The sequence below is a fragment of the Micropterus salmoides genome, unplaced genomic scaffold (assembly GCF_014851395.1).
Source record: "Micropterus salmoides isolate LMB-PRFRI ecotype aquatic unplaced genomic scaffold, ASM1485139v1 Ms_hic_scaffold_13, whole genome shotgun sequence".
NCBI classification, from domain to species: domain Eukaryota; kingdom Metazoa; phylum Chordata; class Actinopteri; order Centrarchiformes; family Centrarchidae; genus Micropterus; species Micropterus salmoides.
In genome coordinates this window covers 765496-787410 of record NW_024040374.1, presented here as the reverse complement: position 1 = coordinate 787410, position 21915 = coordinate 765496, and the positions used below count along the sequence as shown (strand labels likewise).

Below are 21915 nucleotides of genomic sequence, written 5' to 3'. Positions count from 1 at the left end.
TGAAACAGCCATCGGGAGCAATTTAGAGGTCAGTATCTTACCCAGAGACACTTGAACGTATGTGAAAAGAGTGTTACGTTGGTCTTTATAGCAAGGATTTGCAGAACTGAAAATACATTTCAGGATGCGGGAACATCCCGAACAGAAGAGAGGAACCATGACACGATCCACTTTGGAAAAAATGAATCCTTGCTAATCTTTTTCCTCCCTCTCAGCCCAACAAGAGGACGATGAGTTTGTGTGTCAGATTGTCTACGTCTTCTACCAGATGGTCTTTCACAAAGCCACCAGGGACGTCCTCATCAAGGACACACGTATCCTTTTTGCTTACTTGTAAAGTATTATAGACACTTCTGTTCCATGAGATACACTTATAGAGAGAAGTAGGACATTAACAAGAGTATTAGGAGTAGCTGTCACAGTGACACTGGCTGCATATAGCTCCAGAATTACTTTATTTTCAGTCTTTAGCGTATGTCTCTGTGGTAGCTCCTAGTACCCCCCTGTAATGTATCTCTCATCACTGTTTACTCCCATTTACATCTCAATACCAACCTCTTTAACCCCTCCGTTTAGTTTTTTTTTTTTTACCCTCTGGGTATTCTAAGCTGCCCGTAATTGTACACAGTTGTGGTGGATTGTGTCAAATTACAAATATGCCCCCTGTCAGCATGTTTTGATTGATGTTTTTCTTTATTCTTGAAGAATAAAACGAGAATACCTGATTTAAGCAGTGCTGTGGGTGGGAGAGGAGAGGCAGAGTGTGTTCACTGCATCACAGGAAATGTATACTTTCCTTCAGCCACAGGGCACCTGCCTCTTGTCTCGGTCTTTAAATGAAAGCGTGGTTGTTTCCTCCCACTGTACCACTTCATCCGCATCCTTCGCCCCTTTAATTAAGGACTAACATTGATTGATTTAGCATCAAAATGTCCAAGAGAAGATGAAATGTTGTCTCTCCTTGAGTCCTAATCTCAGAAGCCCCTGCATACCTCATTGACCTGATGCACGATAACAACGCAGAGATCCGCAAAGTCTGCAACAACACACTGGACATCATCGCTGTGAGTATCCAGATGCCCAATGAAGCTCCAGGAGAACAGCTGGGAGAGGGAGATTAGCGAGCATGGGACACCCATTTCATCATTCAATGGAATTTATATCTTGCATAAATAGATTATCAGCATGTTTTCTAGCCAGATTCACTCGGCTCGCTCTGTCTGAACAGCTCACTTGGTTAATGTGCGTTAATATCCTGTGTGTCGCAGAGGGACACAAGGTTGAGGAGCGTGAGGGGCAAAGAGAGCAGTTCATGCTGCAGCAATGATTAAAGAAGCCCTCGGGGCAGCTCGTATTTTCTGTCTGCACAACTGCTATTACAACATAGGCTGAGGCAAGCTGGTTGGCATGTTAACTTCAGTAGATATCTCTGCAGTACATAGACGTCTAGTTGTTCTTCACATTCTGTTGATCATGTTAGTTCATTGTTTAAAGATGTATAAAACAAGAAATCTGGCCAAATCTTACAAATTGTACCTTTTTGAGATTCGATCTGATTTGGTTCCTGTTCTTCACAAGTGTCTCAGGAAGCAATCAGTTGAAGAGCGACAGCAGAAATATGTATAGTATTCACATGCTGAGATACTACATGACGGCAGATTTGCTGTGTTTAAGGTTTTAAAACAACACTTTGACATTTGAACACACAATCTTGATCTCGAGATCAGGTAATAAAGCAGAACAGACAGTGCTTTAGTTTTGCATATTCCCAAACAAATTGATCAGATTAACACAAAATGCCCCAGTGTAGTTGTCTGCTTTGTCAGTTTTGGTAATCCAGCCTTGAAGAGGAGGCTTCTTTCAAAAACCTTGGGAAGCTGTTTGTTTGCACTCACATTTCAGTTTAGAATCTACAGCAGTATGTATGTGTAGTGTAAGATAAAAATAATAATTTAAAATAATTTTTATTCAAACTATTAAAATGGTCGTTAATTCCTCCAGCAGCTTATTTTCCACAGCAGATTCTCTTTCAGTTGCACAGTCAAACACACTCACCTTCTCCTGATGTGACCGAGTCAAATTTGACATCAGCGATTAACTAAGCGATGAATTCCTGAGTCACTTTGTGACTGACAGGTGTGGTCAGCTCCCAGTCAGTGTGTGATGCCTGCCAGACCTCAGATCAGCGTAATTAGCTGTAGATTATAACCAGGCAGAGTACCGGGGCAAAGGAAGTGTTTCATTGAAATTATCAGTGAGACCTATTAAGATGTGAACCACATGAAAGACAGCCGGTGGGCTCTGGAGTGTGTCAGCAGCTGGACAGCAGAGGTGAGAGAGAAAGCAGAGCTGTGGACACAAACACACACACAATCATTGCTGCTCGGCTTGTGCGGGGTCCTTTTGGCAGCGCACGCCTGTGTAGTCCTGAAATGATCGCCTTTGATCACTGTGGCCCTGCTCGTGTACAAACACACACACACACACGTGGCTTCACAGGGAACTTTGTAGATGCTCCAAGTGGGACAGAAGCCTAATACACTGTGATATTCTTAGCCTGGCCATATTTCCAGAGGAATACGTTGAAAGGCTCCCAAAACTGTTATGCACTTCCTCTCCCCTGCTGCGATGAGCTCATTCTGTCATGAGCTCAGCTGCTAATAACTGATTAGTCATATTAAACTAATATAATTGCTTCTTAAAACCTGAGTCATGGTTCTGTTTCAGCCCCTGATGAATCAGCCCGCTGACAAAATGTGTCACTGTCACTCCAGCGTTCGGGCGGCAGCAGAGAGCGGGGGCCTCTGGTCAATAGGCCTGTTTGAGTCCGGGGCCCCGGGTGGCTGTCGGTGCCCACGGGGCTCTGCTTTGCGTCTGAATGATTAATCTTTCAGGCCGGCGTGTTGCAGTCTCAAAGGCCGCCTTTATCGCTCCCCTTCGGCCCCTGCAGAGAAAAGAAAACAGAACTCTGTGGTCGTCCTCCACCGAGCTACGCACGCAAACAGCGTAGCTGGACGGACGGAGGTATTTATTAGCTGTAGTGAAGAGGATGGAGACAACACAGAGTCATATTTACATATACCTGAACACACACTTCCTCTCTGAAGTGTTTGTTAAACACATACATGCATAGACGCACACATTCTCGGTTTGTCCTCCTCATACACGCTCAGGAAGCTCTCCTTCCTCGCTGAGCTGGGTCATTATGGTGATCAGTAGAGAGCAATCACTTAACCCAGGCACCATGCTGATAACGACTTCAGACAGGAAGTCTCTGGTTAACAAGACAAGACTGCTACTTTTTTACTTTACTTCTACATATATGAAGTATCTCATTTTTAGCCATGCGTTAGCAGCGTGGCTCTAAGAATGTTAATGTCAGTCTCTAAGTCGGACATTTTTGAGTCCTGCAGAAATAATGTTAAATTTAGTATTTAAAGAATTTCCATGAAATTTAGTACAGATACGCATGATACCCAGAAGATGAATTGTAAAGACTTGCTAGCCCTGTTACCGCCACCGGCAGGTGAATTGGCACAGAATTTGGTACAGACACCTTTTTTTTTTTGGTTTGTTTATGGAAACATCTGCTGTTATCATGTCTAATTGATATTAGAGAAGATAATATTCCTAATGGTACTGTGTAAGGCATTCTGACATAAACGGCTCCAATTTTCACCAGAATTGTCCCAATTTTCTACAAACAAAAGATAATGCCATAAGAATAATTTACGAATGTAGTAAACCCATAAATTCTACATATAGTAACTTTAAATTTACTTTGACATGGAGCTGTGGGTTTTAGTTCTCTTAGTTGTTATAATTAATATTTCCATTTTTTGCCATAAAGTGAACACTCGCCTCCATGTTAAGACTAACTCCGATAAGATTTGCCTCGAGTTTAACACTTGGCTGAGGTGTAAGAGTTTAATGCTGGTTGAAGGCTGATGGAAATAGATTTTCCAAACACACCTTGACATGGCAATAACTCCTTATCCTACGACTGTAGGCAGAACAATTATGTCCTGCTGCAGCTCGTCTTTACCTAAGACCAAAAAATAACGGGTAAAAAGAGCAAGATGAAGGCTGTGGTGCATTAAATCAGCATAAACTGCAAGAAGGAATGAATCTGGAGCGATTTTGGAAAACTGTGAAATAGTCAAGTTCACATTTCCAGAGCAGAAGATTGTGAATCAGCTTCTGATAAGTGCTCAAATCAAACCCTCTTTTTTCCTCCACATCACTCCAGGAATATGACGAGGAGTGGGGAAAGAAGATCCAGACTGAGAAGTTCCGCTGGTACAACGGTCAGTGGCTAGAGATGGTGGAGAACCGTCAGATGGACGAAGCAGGAGAGCCTTTCCTTTTCGGGGAGGACGGAGAGTCCTTCATCGGGAACGGAGACATCCTGGAGAGACCGGACCTGTTCTACAGTGCTGGTACTGAGGGCTTTAAAGGAGTAGTTCATTGTTTTTTTGGGAAAACTGGCTTATTTGTATTTTGTATCAGAGGGTGAGATGAGAAGATTGATATTAAAGCTACATAGAGTTACATACACAGTGCTTCTTGTTTCTTCATCCTCCATGTTTGTATTGTTTCATCCAGATGGGATCATCTCAGCAGACGGCGCCATCAATCCCGAGTTCTACACAGACTTCCAGAATGGAGGGCTGGGACAGACCGGACACGTGAGCAGGTATGGAGCTGTGTCATTAGTAGTGATTTTAGCGTAAATTCAAAACCTTAATGAAGTCTTTGTGCAGATTGAAAAAAACAATATGCAGAATGATCTGTAAAAGCGAGAGATCACACCATGGTGATGTTTAGGCCAGTGCCACTATTGGTGTAAGCGTCTTTAAATGAGAGGCATGACATATGGAACACATAAGGTTCAATAAAGTGTAGCTGGACCTGCAGCTACTGGAATTTGATTTCCCCACGTGGGTCCGTGTAGCTCCGATAATGCAGCATGACTGAGTTACCTGCCAGCCCACGTGACTTCCTGTTTACAGCTCTTAGGTCGATTGCAATAATTCAGTATAAGCGCACAACCGCACCAGAACTAACAATGCAGTGACCTGAACTACTGTGTGTGAAGGCCGACGCACCTTCGGGGCCAGGGTAACGTAAATTATATATTTATATAACTGTTTTTTAAAAATGGGCCCATAAAGCATGGACAGCGGCCCATTGGGTAATTTTCTATACTGACACTGGGCCCAATCGCATCTCTTACTGACCCCCAGCCCCTCCCCCTCTTACCTCTGTTTCTTGCGTTACGGCCCCCCCTAGACGGCTGCCACCAAATGCGCGACAACAACCGATATGTTTGCTACCGGGGCTGCAGTAGCTTCAACATCAGCTGCATTACCCGACGTAGAGCAGGCACGGGGGCCTGAAGGAGTAAAGGAGAGCCGTGGCCCCTGCCAGTCTGTGGCTGGGCCGAGGTGAGCATGGAGTAGCTCCGCCTGTAGGGAGGCAGGGTCATTTACACTGGGGATGCTGAGGACATGTAGCCACCACTTTTTGAAAGCATTTGTTAAAAATGTTCTGGAAAAATAGCACCAAGAAATGTTAACAAATAAAAATGCTATGAGATTTATTTATTTGCACAATAAGCCTGCAATGCAATGTAAATATAGAAGAAAACTGTGCTTCTGATTACTGCATCATATTCTATTAGATTTTTATATTCTGAATCGTCACCTGCCACCTGAATTTTGTGTTTCCCTGGTCCCCAGAATGAAGGAAATTAAGTGTTTAATGCTCAAAATCTTCTGGGGGACAACCCCCAGACCCCCCCACCAGAAAGGCGGATATCATCTTTAGAATTTTATTTGACGGCTAAAAATCCAAATCCTGCTACCTGAATGTTTTGTCCTCTGCTCTTTGCAAATTAAGAAAGAATGGAGGTTTGTTCTTAAGATTTGTCAGCCTTGGACTCGGCGAATACGGGTATTTAGCAAACCTGGGACTAGATGCAAAACTGAGCCAGCTATCAGACCCCAACCCGACCCTGCACTCAGATGTGTCTGCAACATGATCGTGAGCATATGACGGAGGCCGTCAGCAGGGCAGGTCGTCTTTGTCCAGAAACGCTGGCTGTGTCGGAGAGGAAACACCGAAACCGTGAGTGTTTTCCTTCAGCTCTCTGCTTCTCAGCCGGCTCGTCCACCCGCCAGCGCTGCCCTCTCTCGTATTGTTATTCTGAATCACTATTCGCTGATCTGTTATTGAACCAGGCCAGGCCTGAGTCAACAAACCTTGCCAGTCCCAGAAGGCATCGCTCCACCCTCAACAGCAATACTCCAGCTTTGAGAGCAAACACTCTCTGGCTGTCTCTGTCTCCATGTTCTTGTTTCTCTCTCTTACAGTATGCCTGTTTCTCTCTCTCTCATTCCTCTGTGGCTCCAACATATCAACTACTGTAGTCCCAATATGCCGCTGACATTCCACAGCGAAACATGAAACTGAAGCCTGGGATTTAAAAATCAATCCTGTTATCACTGAGATGGACTTTGAGTTTCGTCTGAAGCCATTTTTAGTCCCAATATCGAACAGCAGCTAATTCGATACGCCGCAGAGATGATGAATAGCCGAGGAAAATGAGAGTTTATTGTGAGTCATTTGTCTTATTTATTATCAGACTTCTTGCGCGCGATAAAGCTCGTGATGATGGAGGGGGTTTTTTTCTCCTCCCTCGCCGGCAGGAATGTTTAGTTTGGCTGCTGTTGAGAAGGCAGACTGTGACTGGCTGAATCCACGACACGGTCGGTCCAACGAGAGGATGGCCAGAGAAGGAAATCCAGATCTGTGTTCCCTTCACTCATTTCTTTTATTGTCTGTTTTCGCTCTCTTTCTTTTCTCTCTTTCTCTCAGCTTTGTAACCGATACCTTTTGAATATACGGAGAGCGCCGGGGGAATTGGCGTCTGTGAGACTGTTTTAATTTTGTACTCTGTGATCCAGGTTAACGTAATAATCAAAGCCAGCTCCAGCGCTTATTTTACATTATGTGTGAAACATGGTGTGAATGGGGCCTTTTATTTTTTTTTACATTGAAGTAATACTGTACAAGAGTGGTATTTGTATGAATATCCGAATTAGCTTTTATACCAATTAAACAAAATGAAGAGCCTGATTGATCAGCCACCACCAGGCCGTTATTATTTGGTGATTTGAGGGTATCGTAATGATCTGTGAAGAAACAGCAGGACAGGAGTGTCTTTAGAGAACCATAAAATGAGGATTAAATTAATATATGAAGACAAATTAGTCATTGCTGAGCAGAACGATCAACCATTCATGTCGATATGCCCTCTGTAAATAGAAGGCGGCAGTAGCTCAGGAGGGTAGAGCAGGTCGCCCAGTTCCTCCTGACCAAGACACATTCATAAATGAGAGGCAGTGTGTAAAAAGCACTATATAAATCCAGTCCACGTAGTCCATATGTTGGCTTATATGTAAGTACAGAAATGTTAGAGATATTTGAGGTCAGTTTACATTTAGCAGAATTAGTTTCTTAAAGAATTGTTCCAAAATATTATGTTAAAAAAACAAGTATTGGTCGATGCATCGTAATCAGATTTCTTGTAACTCTATTAAAAACTCATATCAGTATCACAATCTGCCTGGTTACACTGGTGACAGGCTATTTTAACGATCATAAATTAATTTAATGTGCATAAAACTTTGCACTACTTCATTTAATGTGCATAAAAAGATGTTTATTGTAGTTTGTAGTTTGTTTTTTTTAAAGACTCCATTTTTACAGATTTTTAAAACTTATATTTTTCTTTATACTAATTTAGTGATGTTCCTGTGCAGTTTTATATATATATTTTTTTTAAGATATTTAAATTTGTACAGTTGTTAGTTTAGAGATAAATCAGGAAATGAGGGGACTCTTAAGACAATCACACACAGGGACATTTTAGGTTATACAGTATGTTTCTCAGCCAGTTACAGGCCGTGTAATGCTTTTGACAAATTCATCTTTCAACTGTAAAACATCCCACTCAATATAATATATTGATCATATAAAATCTTTAATAACAAATTTAGTTAGAACATAGGCTCAACTAACATTTTTGAAACTGTTTGTTTAAAAATGGATGTGAGGTTTTTTAAAGTCTCAATATCCTGCTCTGATTATATGCACCAGCTTTTGCTCTGTACAGAGGGACAAACCTCCCAGAAGGTGCAACAGTACTTTAGTCAGGTAACTAAAAGAGGTGTCCGATAGAAAGAGGCGTGACAGACGGACGGTCTGTGAACTCGCCACCGGGGGAGTCAATGAGCGCTTTGAGCGGCTGTCAGGATGTGACGGGGCGCCGGGGAGTAAAGTGAGGTAAAAAATAAAGGAAGAGAAGGAAAAGCAGAGCGCCGTCACAATCAGGTGAGACGTGGAGATACGCTGGGAGGGTGGGGTGGCGAGGGCGAGACCTGAGTCTTTACTGGGGGCCTGCGTGTTGGTTAGCTGTAACCTGAGGAGTGACGGGCGGGGGGGAGATCAAAGCGGGGCCCAGTCGGGGCCCTGGAAGAGACAGACGCAGGGGGGCGAAGGGTCACCCCAAAGGAGGAAAAAAGGCCTGATTCCCTTTCCTGTTCTCTACCATGGAATGTTCTCTGCGGGACGGGACGTGTCCCCACAGCCCGCCGCCCCTGTTGCCGCTCCTCTGGGGCCAAAACAGCATTTGTGGGAACACTGGATTCCTTGTGTCAAAGCCCCCCCACCCCCACCCCAAACCACCATCGCCTCATTTTGTCGTGTGTCACAGTCCTGATGCATAAAGTGAATAAGGTGGCAGACAGGTTGATTTGCATGTTTCATAATGAGAGATTCCAGACCGGCTGGAAAACCGTGTAGAAGAAAGCATCACTCGCCCTGTGGGATAAATTACATTTCAGCTACTGTGTTTTTAAATAAAGTTCTGGTTCTGGAATGGGGCTTTTTTTCAGGGTGACATCAAACTTAATATTTTATTCCCAGGCCTAGTTGAGTCTGTTTCCACGATCGGTTTTCCTTCTCACGAGTTATCGAATAGTTGATTAGCTGTCAATTATTAAATTAATCGGCAACTATTTTGATAATCGTTTAATTGTTTTAAGTCTTTTTCCAGCTTGTTAAATGTGAACATTTTCTGGTTTATTTGCTCCAAAACAAGACGTCATCCTGGCCTTTGGGATCTCACATTTTACAAGGTAGAAGGTAAATTTATTGTCAAATTACAACAGTAATCTTTGTGGTTATAGAAAGTGAACAACTAATCGTTAATTAATAAAATAATCAACAATGATAATAATCGTAAGTTGCAGCCTTGACTTTTTTTGATTCCTGTCTTCAGTCTTTTTTAATAAATTATTGTGCACGTGCAGGGTTTATGATTAGTTCAGATGCAATGTCTGTTTTTTTTTTATTTATAAAATCTTAACTTTTACTGAAGAACATACAAGAAATCAATAGACAAAACACTAAAAATGTATAATAAATCATGCTTTGGGACTGCTGGCTTCATCTGGGGTCTGACTAACATCCAAAATAGATAATATAATGAAAAAGTTACACCTTTTCGCTATTTAAGCAGAAAAAGAATTAGCCTGCCCAAACTGCCTGTGTGGCTTTATCGCTATCGTCATATTCTTATGTTAGATTTCACCTGAGCTAATGGATAAACACCCCCGACGCTTACATATAAGAAACCCCATAGTAAATCATGGTTAGAAGAATTTAAAGTATGAAATTATTTAAAATGACAATCATTGTTCTACCACGAGACAATTATACCAGTGTTTCCACATACGGGATTGGTAGCGTGTAGTACTTAGGCGTATTTAAGCCCAATATTTAATTTTGTGACCCATTAAGCCTGCACATGGATCAAAATAAAACATTAGGTTTCTTAAAACGGCATGAAAGCTCCTTACTCCTGCAGCCACAAACATCTCGTTTGCACCACACCATCTATGTGAGAAACATCCTCATTGCGTCGTTATATTCTACTTTGAGTTTCAGTTACCATAATTTGACCACAAGTGTGCACTCTAGAACGGTGTGCAATATGCTTTAAACAGAGGTAACTTTACACCAACCGTACATGCCCTAAATTTACATAGAGTATTGGCTTGTGCATACATCATGCAACATTGCCTATAAATATCTTCTTCATCTGTCATTTTATCTGAAATGACCAAGGTATCTCACCTTATTACAGACACCTAAGCTTATTGTTAGCCAGTTTAAAATCAGGATAGTTCAAGCATTTATCATCTTTAGTTCTGCAGATTGTGACGACTCTTATTGGCATTATATTTGATATCATATCCCATACCATATACCGAACAAATTGCAAGGAGCTGCTGTAATCCAGCACTACTTGGGCTAAAAACCACAAGGTCATCTGCATATATCTGTGAATGTTCTAAGTCATCCAGGTCATAGTTATCCAACGAAAGTTGAGGTCAAGGGCAACTGGATTTGGTTGAAATAAAACAATCTTCAACCAAGTCCAGTTGCCCTTGACCTCAACCTTCGTTGGATATGGTCATCTGCATACATAATGTGGTTCACTATGGACTTACCAATCATGCACCCAGTATTACAGGCTCTCAACTGCCTGGACAGATCATCCACACAGAGAGCAAAAAGAGCAGGTGACAAAATACCCCCTTGTCTGACTCCATTGCTAAGCCCAAATAAAGCTACCAGTAAGCAAATATTCTCACCATAAACTTGGGCACCCATTTTTTAATCGCTTTCTTTATGTGAGTTATTGCACAATTTAGCTCTTTATCCCTGTTAAAAATATTCAAATAGAACCGTCAGAAGGAAGAGTGACAGTGTGGTTCAGCTGGTCACAACCTGTAGATCAGTGCAACCTTTCACAAGTACTTCGTTACAACAGCTTTCCACTTCAGCAGCAACCAAGCAGTGCTATAGGCTGTAAGTTCCCAGGGCCTGAGGTGACTTCTTCAAACTGAACTTATAAAGAGCCCTTTTCACTATTTTATCTGCCAAACAATAGTTGCAGTCCTGTTTACAACAAACCTTAACTGCTAAAAAGCAGTGATAGATGGTGATACAGTGAGTCACTGTACAGTAACGTGAATCAAAGCTGCCATGTCCTAAACTTGTAAATCACATGTGTTTGTATTAGGACAGTGACTCAACATCAGGACTCATACAGATCCTGGACGTCCTGGCCGGGTTGTAACGAGTCAGTCAGCCCCAGGAACAGGCCAGCGTGCAGGCGGATGGTGTGACTCAGAGCTCCAGTGTTCCTCCAGCCTCCTTTTAGCCTGGCTCTCAAATCCCCCCTGACAGCCGTAGCGTGCGGAGAGGAAAAAGACATATTTCTGCCCAGGGGGGAGGGAGAGGAGTTAGGGGGGGGCAAAACAGAGGAGGAGGAGACGTGGGGATATGGTGCAAGCTGTGTAAATGATCGCTGGAAGTGACTTGGCTAAAAACAACACGTCATTATAGGCGCTTGCAGGGGGCAAAGCAAACAGCTCGTATTTTAGAAGGGCCGTGAGAGGACAGCGGGGCCGTGCAGCAAAGAGAAAGATGCGATACGTGTGAGATGTGGTGTCATCCATCACAGCCCCAGTTTATCCATCAACCGCTCCGTCCTGACGAGGCGGCTGGGCCCGTCACACTGACCCCACCGCCAGACGCAAACTCCCAGCAGCTGGTCAGAAGATGGAGCGTGAAATCGGCCCCCACCCTCTGTATCCACATACCCATAGTAACTGATTTATACGGTGTAGATACAGGCCTTTTATCATCCCCCCCCCCCCCCCAACAGGCCCCTGTTCCCGGGCGCAGGGCAGCCAGGTCCTCCAGGTTTGGCCGTCAGCCTCCGCCCTCGTCACGGCGCTGTGTTTTGACATCTCTCCGGTTTTTATGACTTTGTACGCTCTGCTGTTTACCCCTCCAGCCATGAGCAGTAACTCACACACTCATTGTGGACGTCCAACACCTGCATCAGGGCAGATGAATATTACATTAACTTTTTACGAGGTTATTTTTTAATTTATTTTCATCTGGTACTGTGACTGAGCGAGTGCTCGAGCCCTGGGGTGGGGAGTTTGTGGGGAGACATGTCTGGTGTCAGAGCGCCACCTGGTGGTGTGGTGTTATATGTAACGAAGTATGTCCCTGAATTATGACCCTGAACTCTTTCCTTGCAATAGCCCCATTATGTGGCCGACCACCATCATTCCAGCCAGTTGAAGCATCCCAAAACAATTAGAGGATTTGTGTTCCTCCTCCACGTGCATGTAATTTTGTCTTGCTGTGTCAGATTGTATTTATTTTCCCATCTCTTCTTCCTTTCGTCCCGTCAGTGTGTCGGAGCAGTTCTTCCCAGCAACAGATCGACCGGTCAGCGCCTACGGCTTCCGCCCCGATGAACACTTATTCTTCAACACTGCCTCCCGGTAAACCTGGAACATCTTACGCACTGTCTTGCACATAAATACTGAACAAACTCTGTTGCACACACGTTGCAGACGTGTCCCTGATATCCACCGTGCACTGTCAAAGCTGCGTGCAGATTCTTTATGCATCTCTCCTCACTGCAAATCATCTTAACCATCAGTCAGTCCGTTATTGAGTCGAACAATCGGAAGGAAAAAACATGTTTTTCTTGATGATAAAGCACCAAAAATAATGGCTTATTTGAAAATACTGACTCTCATTCAGGGGAAATTCCTGCAGGGAACAAGTGGACCCAAATGAAAGTTTAAATAAAAAAAGATTTTTCCTTCAATAATGAAAGTACATGACTCATTAATACAGACTTTTATGTACTCCTTCAAACTCCTTAAGCCTTATGATCCAATAAATATTGAGGTCAGACAAATTTTAATGTAGACTTTGGTCAAGAACATAATATTTTTGTGTTTCATTATAAACTAGGCAGCCGTTTTCCTATATTCTGATTTTACTGTCCCGTTTGACACAAGCGAATGTTTCTAGTTAATCAGAGTCTGCCTGAATGTTACGAGTCACAAACATCATCCTGGGCAAAAGAATACAGCAGAACGAATGAGTGTGTTTTGAAAGATAAGTCTGATGTTATCCTATGTTTTTGTTGAAGTCAACAAATCTCGTGTGCAGAGCCAAACCACCAGTGTGCTACTGCGTCACTGGTTACTGCTGAAGACGTAAAAAAAAAAAAACACCTCACGAATATAGTTTCATGTTTAAAAAGGGTCAGCAACTTTCTTTAAACAGCAGCTTGCTCTAGTTTCTATCAAACAAACAGAAGGAAATAGTGCATTTGTTGGGGATGAATCCATATGTGGTGCTCTAGAGAGTATTCGGCGCAGCAGGAAGGTGTGTGTGGGACTGAGTTAGAATAAACTACATTTATGTGTGTTCATGGTGATAAAGGAACATGTGACAGCGAGTGCTCACTGATGGATTTAATAGTTTTTTTATGGCTCAGAGGGAGAACAGACATCAGGCTGTAAGACACACACAGGACTCGTTAGGAGATACGTTCACTGTTGGTTTAAATCTGCACACGAGATTTATTTACAAGAGGTAAACTATAGAATATCACCAGACCTATCTGTATCAGAGATAACATTTTATAATTCTTCTCTGAACCAGCCTGTGGTAGTTCAGTAGTTGTAATTAGTTCCCAACTTATTTTGCATGTGGCCCCTCATCGCTGTTTCGATCTGAAGGACGTCTCAGATTCATACCCACAGGTTAGAAACCACTGAATTATGTATTATGCACCATGTAGGCGCATTAGATAACTATACATTTTGGCAATGCTTTGTGTTACGTGTGTTTTCTTAGTATTTCCTAAGATGTTTGCTGGAAATAACTAGTAACTATGGAATTACAGGGAAAAATACTGTAGACAGTGTTCAATTTGTACACGTTGATTTAATTAATGCTAGTATAACTTGCAGAGTCTTGTAGTCAGAAGGTCCGGTCAGCTGAATGTGCATAAATGAAGAAAACGGCTTCCAGTAATAAATTAATAATTAGCTTAAATTGATCTTTTCTTTCGAGGAAATTAATCTGGAAATCTACAAACTCCACACAACTAGCTAAACTCGAGTTATTTAATGATAATTCCCTATAATTAGAACAGAATTACACTTTTTGTTTTCCAGGAAACTTTCCACATAATTATAAGCAGATGATGAACCATAAAATAAAGAGCGACCATTATTTTCCTCACACGCTGTCACTGGTAGCGTTAGACTGTGTGAACTCCAACTCACCCTGAATTAAAATGTTGTTCTCGATGATCTTTTTATTTCTGTGAATGTAATTTAAGAAGAAATGTTAACTACTGAGTTAGCTTGAAAATGTGTTTTTGATGTGAACAAATGTTAAAGAATCTGCTGCATCTTTTTTTTTTTTGTCCTCGATGTGCCTGGATCACTTCTTGCCTGCTGAAATGTGAGCTACTTTGTCTGTGGTGCAATAGGTCGAATACATGGAAGGAATATTATTGTAGTCAAACTGTATTTAGTCTTTAATCTCTCGCAGATGTTGGATTACTTGCAGGTTTTTGATATTTCTCAGTACAGTGTGTCTGTGGGTAAAAAAAAAAAAAATATGTTGTGGATCATAAATAAATAACCAAAGCATCATGCTGTATTTGTTTTATTGGCAAACAAAAGCTTTTATTATTTGTGTTGTTTCACCAACATTCAGACCAGAGCGTGGAGAGTTCACAGAAATAGTTTGAGGGTATGTTTGTTTTATTAATATTTCCACACGGCGTCTCCATCAGCCGGCGTTCATCTGGTAGACAGTTTCTGGTCAAACGTTCCTCCCTGTACTCACACTGTAAACTTTCTAACCGTGTCTGCATGAGATGCTCTACACAGGTAAAAGGCATTTCGCGCAGGTGATGCTCGAGCACTGGTGATCCGCCTCGGGCAGCAACATTATCCACGTGAAAGAGGCTCGTTTCCATCATCATGTGATCTAAGGCAACATGGAGGTACTGCAAAGGCACTTCTTCAGTTTGTTTTTGTTAATCCTTCAGTAGATAAAAAATAAATCACATTAATGAGAAAGAAATGTCCCTAAACTACAGCTGGAAAGTGGAAGTGGTATTAATCAAGCTCGTGTGGTCTGATATATTAAAGTAGGTGTTTATAATGCTTTAACAATCTAAAACTCGTGTAGCCTGTTTGGAACAACAGTTTGATATTTTTGGCAAAGACGCTTATTTGCTTTGTGTCTAAGAGTGAGACGTTCAGATGGGACTCGATCTCAGAGCTGGCCTGGTTCCGTCCTCCACCTACCAACACATCTGAAGCTCACTGGTTAACATTATCTACCTTTGTTTGTTTCATCTGTACACAAACAGAGCCGTAGGGAGGAGATGCTGTACCTGCTGGAACTAATTACAGATTTACAACGGGTGTCTGTAACAACATGGTGGAAAGTAAGAACATTTTCTGTACTCAAGTGTAATGTTGAGCTACTCGTACTTCTACTAGTATTTCAATTCTCTGCTACTTCTCCACTACATTTATCAGAAGCAGTTTTATAGCCAAGTAGTTTTTACACATACAAGGAATTTGCTTTGGTGACTCTTTCCAGATTAGGATTTTACGAGTAAAACATGTGATCGGTTTATAAAATATGATGCATGGCAGTAGATTGGGAGAAGTGTGGTGTGCTGGTGGCATCGTAAAAACACGTTCCACCCTGAGAACATTAAAATGCTGCTTATACGGATGTTAATGCATCAGTAATAATACTCCAGTAAAATATATCTGAGCTATTTTGCGTGATTACTTTTCATACTTTATGTACATCGGACTCACACTTGTTTACTTTTACAAAATAACTTTTTTTAAAGCAGGAACTTAATAATGGAGTATTTTATGCTGTCGTTGTGCTACTTCCTTAATCCTTCTTCCACCAATTCCCTTTTCAAACCAAATATTATTTATTATTAATTAGTGAGCTTTAAAAGGTGTTGGTAGGAGGAGTTCTGAACTTTGGAAAGAGTCAGGCTGTTTCCCCCTGCGTCCAGGTATTATGCTAAGTTAGGCTAACCGAGACCAGATACACTCTCAGAAATAAAGCGTCTAAAGCATTTTCCAAAAAATAGATTCTTCTAAATAGATTTAAATCGACCACAGCATTTCTTATAAAAAATATTTCTATATCTAGATTTTCTAAAACAATTTGGTACTAAAATAATTGGAGTGCAATAATTTCCTGTCAGTCACTGAATGAAACGAACCTGTTGGTTGTATACACCTAACACAGATAATATATTGATTTGTGTAAATGACTTGTATTAATAATTTACCATAAATTCATGCATATGTGCTTTTAAAAAAAACATTTGTGGGAGCGTGAATGTTTCTCAGGAGTCTTTTTCGGTTTCAGCTCTGAGGAAAAAGCATCCTTGTTTTAACACCACGACAGACGAGGCAGTGCAGTTTAGTCAGAAATGGAAGCTACCGTTATCTTCTGGTGATGATTCGGTTCCCTTTCAGCAGAACATCTTAGTTATTTTGTCCCTCATCTTGCAGAAAGAACAGGAATGCTGCTGTTGATTGGTCATGACGCCTCACTCCTCTTTTAGATATCCCGTTGGGTAATGCTGCACCAGCTCCTCCACCTCGAACACTTCCACCACCAGGTCACGGATCTCCTTGATGCTGTCCAGGGGCCGGGCTTCAGGGCTGGAAGGGGTGTCCTCTTTGGCGGCCTCCACCGACGCCTCCACTCCTACTCTGACGCCGCCGCTCACAGCTTCTGTCTGGACCTGAGGAGACGGCTCCTCGCTGACGGTTTTGTCCACAGCGGGATCGTCTGAGCTCGCAGGTGATGTACTGAGATCACCCTGCTCCTCCAAGGCGTCGGGGCTCGTCCAGACTTCGTCCTTGCTGCTCTCTGTTACTCTGGCTTCCTCCTCGGACTCCAAATCTGACGGAGCTGACTCACTTCCTACTGACACATCCAGGGAATTAGGGTCTGAGACAGTGACTGGTTCTGCTTCGTCTGGCTTTATGTCCAGGCTGACATCTGCAGCTGTGAGTACGGGTGTTTGACCACTAGAGGGAGCCTCTAACTTGATTTCTGAGCTTCCACAGTGTGTCTTGACTTCACCGCTGGCTACAGTTTGATCACCAGCACCCTCACCTGACGTGTTTACTGGTTCATTTGTAGGGTCAGGACTTCGCGCAGGAGCTTCTGCCTCTGCAGCTGTCTTAGTATTTTCTACAACTGTGGGGATTTCTGCTTCTTTTGGCGCGTCTGTGCTCTGAGGTTCAGCAGCCGTCTTAACTTTCTCCGTTTTGACAGAAATCACTTCCTCTTGGATCAAAGTCTCAGGAACTTCCTGTCTCTTGCTTTGTGTCTCGCTCTGGTTGGTTGTAGCTGCTAAAGCTGAGGTCTCAGGGGTGACAATGGTGCTTGCTTCTGCTTTCACAGTTTGCACAACATCTTCTGCTTCCGGCGCCAGTACCTCCTGATCGACAGCGACACTCTGAGCTTCTTCTATTTGTTCAGCCTTCCCCGGACATGTCTCTGTAACGAACACGTCCGCTTCGTGCTGCTCTTCCTTCTGGGGGCTGGACGACATACCGTTGACTGTAAGAGGAGACGGGGGCTGGTGCTCATAGGAGGTTTTCGCAGGTGAGGCAAGCGCCATGGCGGGGCTGCTCGGAGTGGAGACGGACGGGGAGGAGAGGCTGGAGCGGCTGGACTGACTGAGCAGGTCTCTGCTGTCTGTGAACAGGTTGTACTTCTTAAGACTCGCCGCCTCCTTCACCACTGCAGGACGAGGAGAAAACAGGAAAGATTAGATATGTCTCTCCGTCCCTGCGAGGGAGAATGTGTGTTGTTGATTTGTCATCATCGGTGTAACTTTGTGATACCTTTGGTGACCTCCTTGTCCAGAGTTTGCAGGAGGACGCTCTCATAAACATTGTCAACGTGGATGAAGTTGGAGTGTTCGGCATAGATGAACTGTTGAAGACTCTGAAGCTCCTGTGCAGAGAGAAACATCGGGTTATCGTTTGATGTGCGTGTTTGTTTTTGCCTCTGACAGGCTCAGATCTTTATTACAAGTGTCTGATAACACTGTAGCAGGGCTACAGAGCTATTTCTAAAGAGTAAGATCCTTTTTGTTTAACCAGAAACAGTCATTATATCGCTCTCTGCAAAGCCACCAGACTTCCTTGACAAAAAGTAATTTTACCTCTCTGGTCAACCTTTGCCTCGATTGGTTAGTTTGTGTTATTGTGTGACTTTGGTGTTTTTAACCCTGTAAAACACCAAAAGCACACAATAACAAAAGCAAACCAACCCACCAAGGCAGCGCTAGATCAGCAGCTCCTGTGTTCTGAGAGGTAAAATTACTGTTTGTCAATGGAGTCTGGTGGCTTTGCACAGTATGTATTGTTTAGTCTCTGTGTGTGCGACTCACAGTTTTGCAGGTCGGGGCCAAGTTCTTCTTGATGAAGGGCAGAGTGATGGACACTAGAGCCTCCTGGGAGATCCTCTTTCTCACGGTGCTGCTGTCATAGTCATATTGCTGCAGGACACACAGAGGAGACAGGACTGTGGAGGTCAGTCTGACGTGGGTGTAGTTTTTCTTTTGTCCATTATCATGATTTACATCCCTGCTTCACCTGTTACCACACTAAGTGTCTTTAATAAGTCTATAAAAATACATACTGTAAAGTACTAAAGGTATTACAGTATCTGAGGACTAAAAACATTTCCATTTAGCAGAACGTATGAGTTTTAATTAACCCTGCAAGGTGTTGCATTATCTATTTATATTGATGTTTTTATCTTGCTTTTCTGATCTTAAGTGAAAGTGCATTACAAATAAAATGTATTATTATTGTACGGCTTTATGTGACATAGTTATGTCACATAAATCGTGGTTATAGATGTCCATCATCTTACGTTAGGAACTTTCATTATCTCATAATTCTGGTGAAGTTTCTCGTAGCTGTGTTGCTGATTGATGCCAGGTAAATTTATCAGATAGTGTTTCATAATTATGACCATTTATGAAATGATCAGCCATTCTGAGAAACTCTTACATTATATTTTCAGAATGAGATTGTTTCTCATAATAAGTCAGTGTCTCATAATGATAAATGTGTTGCACTATTATGAGAAAGTTTCTCATATTTAAATAATAACTTTGTTTCTAATAATTTATGAGAAACATCCTCTTATTTATGCTGAAATAATGTGAGAAATGTTATTGTATTATGTTGTATTTCGATATATTTATTTAATATTTCTTGCATACATTTTAGAGTATTATAATCATGAAAAAAAGGCAATAGCTTCATTACACTGGCTCCATCACGTTAAAGCTCTTCATGGTCTCTCGCCCGGTTATATCTTTGACCTTTTAGTCCCGTACGCACCGGCTCGGAACTTTAGATCCTCGGGCAGAGGTCTGTTGTCTTTTCCAGAGTCTCGACTGAAAACTAAAAAGGGACCGGTTGCAGTCGGGCCCCGAGGCTCTGGAAAAGCCTGCCCGAGGAAATCAGGTCGGCTGAGTCAGTGAAGTCTTTTAAGTCCCTTCTTAAAACAGATGTTCCTGATTTTAGTTGATTTTCTAAAAAAAACTGGATTTTAATCGTTTTCTTGCTTTCATCCTGTATCTTATCTGTTTCATGCATGTTTTATTGTCTTTGCAGTTGTGAAAGCACTTTGTAATGAGGTTTTTGAAAAGTTCTCCATAATTAAAGATTATTATTATTCTGAGGAAATGAGATTCTTTTCTTTTTTTTTTAAAGTTTTTATAAAACACGATTGATCTTTTATTGAAGTCTAAATTTTTGGCACTTGAGGGTTTTTCAGTTACTTAAATTTAACATGAATCTTCCAGCATCAACAAGGTTTTTGTGTTGTTGCGTTCCAGATGGCGGTCTGACCTTGAGCACTCTGTGTTTGGCCTTTTCGATGGCCGAGCTGGCGTTTTCTGGGTTGTCCTGGACAGCTTTGTAGAGCAGCTGCTCGAACGTGTAAGCTGCATTCTCAATCAGCTGAAACAAACACACACAGCATGAGATCAGATCAGACAGATGTTTAATGCCCCAATTAACAGAGCAGTAAAAAAAAAAAGCATGATGCCAACAGCTGGACATGCCATCAGTGTGAAATGGCAGCAGCCCACAGCTGATTCATCGTGAACACTGAAACGCTGAGTCGGTGTATTGAAAGATTACAATCACAAGAGTGTCATAAATAAATGGATAATAAAATGAATCAGTCCGCCCACTCTGTCTGAGCAGAAACATGAGAGCTGAGCTGTCTGGCTGAAGGAGGAAAATGTGAATGAATAAAATGAGTGTGTGTGTTGGGAGAGAGAGAGAGCGAGCAGCTGTACCTGCTGCAGGTCGATCTGAGCGCTGTGGATCACGTCTGTGATGTTTGAGAAACCAAATCTCTCCTGCAGGTCCTGCAGCCTCTCCTGCAGGGAGCCGATCTTCTGGTAGCAGCTCAGCAGGTTCGGCCTCGCCATGTGAGCAAGAGCCTGAGAGATAGGAGGAGAAGATTCCCTGATACAGCTGTACAAACAAATAGGTGCCTAAAATAATTATTGGTATCATGTTATATACATGACAGTAGGAAATTACAGGTTGCTGAGTTGTTTACTTCAGTCATTTAGGGCGGAGCCCCAGAGAGGTAGCAGCTGAGGCAACTACAAATACTGAATTAAGATGTTGACACAATCTGTTTCTCCCTCAGTCTTTTGTTTACAGTTGTGATGCAACACTGGATGTTGTTTTAGCAAAATAAATGTGCACTGTGATCTAAGTGAGCCGATTGGATTCATACAGTTTTGTAGGGCTGCAACTAATAATTACTTTCACTATTGAATTATATGTCGATACAAATCATGAAAAATGTTCATTATAATTTCCTAAAGCCAAATGTGACGTCTTCACACAGCTTGTTTTGTCTGAAAGACCAATACAGAGCAGCCAGTGTCAAAACAAAGAAAAGTATAATTCAGTACAATCTAATATACATGTTATTTAGTCGTGTTTAGTGTTGTTTCAAATGGAAGCTTTATTACTGAATGAAACGGAAACATACTGTTATTCTCTACACAGTATAACTGTATGTGTGTGTGATGCTGTTAGAGCTGCTCTCATTTAGGTAAAAGGCGTCAACATTTAGAGAAGACAATGATTGGCCAGATTAATCAGTCCATCTCTAATACAGTTTTCTTTTTCTGTTGATCAACTAATCAATCATTTCAGCTTTAAATTGTTTTTGGACGGAGATGTGGATATACTTCAGATTTTTGTATGTTAAAGTTGTTTTATCTTTGATTCCTGTGTTAGAACATAAACACAGGAGTTTAACTTTGGACTCTGATGACGAAATGTATGAATTCAAAAGCACAAATTCGACTAGTGATTAGGGCAAAGGCATTTTCCTCATGACACCTGCTGCACAGCCAAACACGGTCAAATCTCTCCTTATAAAGTGTTAATATTTTGTGTCAGTAAGTCAAAGGGCTGAGACAAAAGTCTGACACCAATCTGAATCGTGAATTTTTTTAATTTTAGACAGCTAAGTACAACAATTGAACTGTACAATAACGGTGTAGTTTACAATACTATTTTGTACCGAGCTCTGTAGTATATTGTATGGTATTGGTGGAGAGGAGTCTTCAATAACTGAGGACATTTATAATCAACAAACCTTTTTCAGTTTCTCGTTGTCTCCGAGGATGTCCTGACACACCTGGTCCATCATGTTTTCACTCAGCTGCCGTCCCTCCTGGAAACCAGAGCTGATGGGCTGCATGAGTTCCTCCAGGACTGAGCCCAGGTACGGCTGGACGGACTCGGAGCACAGCTTCTCTGCTGGCTCCGATACTTTGGCTGGAGAAAGAAATAAAAAGTTTCTTCTCAGAAATCAGCC

At 42.1% G+C, this 21915-nt stretch overlaps 2 protein-coding genes across 3 annotated transcripts in view; one reads left to right on the top strand and one right to left on the bottom strand.

Moving 5' to 3' along the window:
- The window catches only part of kifap3a (kinesin-associated protein 3a), a 41833-nt gene extending 27248 nt beyond the window's left edge, over positions 1 to 14585 (top strand). The window contains exons 17-22 of one of the 2 annotated variants that reach the window (XM_038714975.1): positions 216 to 314; positions 979 to 1064; positions 4250 to 4439; positions 4606 to 4696; positions 12345 to 12437; positions 13695 to 14585. In XM_038714975.1, coding sequence (XP_038570903.1) covers positions 216 to 314; positions 979 to 1064; positions 4250 to 4439; positions 4606 to 4696; positions 12345 to 12437; positions 13695 to 13812 — 677 coding nt within the window. In that variant the 3' untranslated portion in view covers positions 13813 to 14585. Of the gene's footprint in view, positions 1 to 215; positions 315 to 978; positions 1065 to 4249; positions 4440 to 4605; positions 4697 to 12344 lie in introns of both variants that reach the window. The other variant, XM_038714976.1, reaches the window with a different exon arrangement.
- Positions 14586 to 14621: 36 nt separating this feature from the next.
- Positions 14622 to 21915, bottom strand: part of niban1a (niban apoptosis regulator 1a) — a 40435-nt gene continuing 33141 nt past the window's right edge. Inside the window, exons 9-14 of the mRNA XM_038714974.1 lie at positions 21694 to 21875; positions 20366 to 20512; positions 19911 to 20021; positions 18434 to 18541; positions 17883 to 17994; positions 14622 to 17778 (exon numbers count right to left, since the gene is read on the bottom strand). Of these exons, the coding sequence (XP_038570902.1) occupies positions 16571 to 17778; positions 17883 to 17994; positions 18434 to 18541; positions 19911 to 20021; positions 20366 to 20512; positions 21694 to 21875 (1868 nt within the window). The 3' untranslated portion in view covers positions 14622 to 16570. The remainder of the gene's footprint in view (positions 17779 to 17882; positions 17995 to 18433; positions 18542 to 19910; positions 20022 to 20365; positions 20513 to 21693; positions 21876 to 21915) is intronic.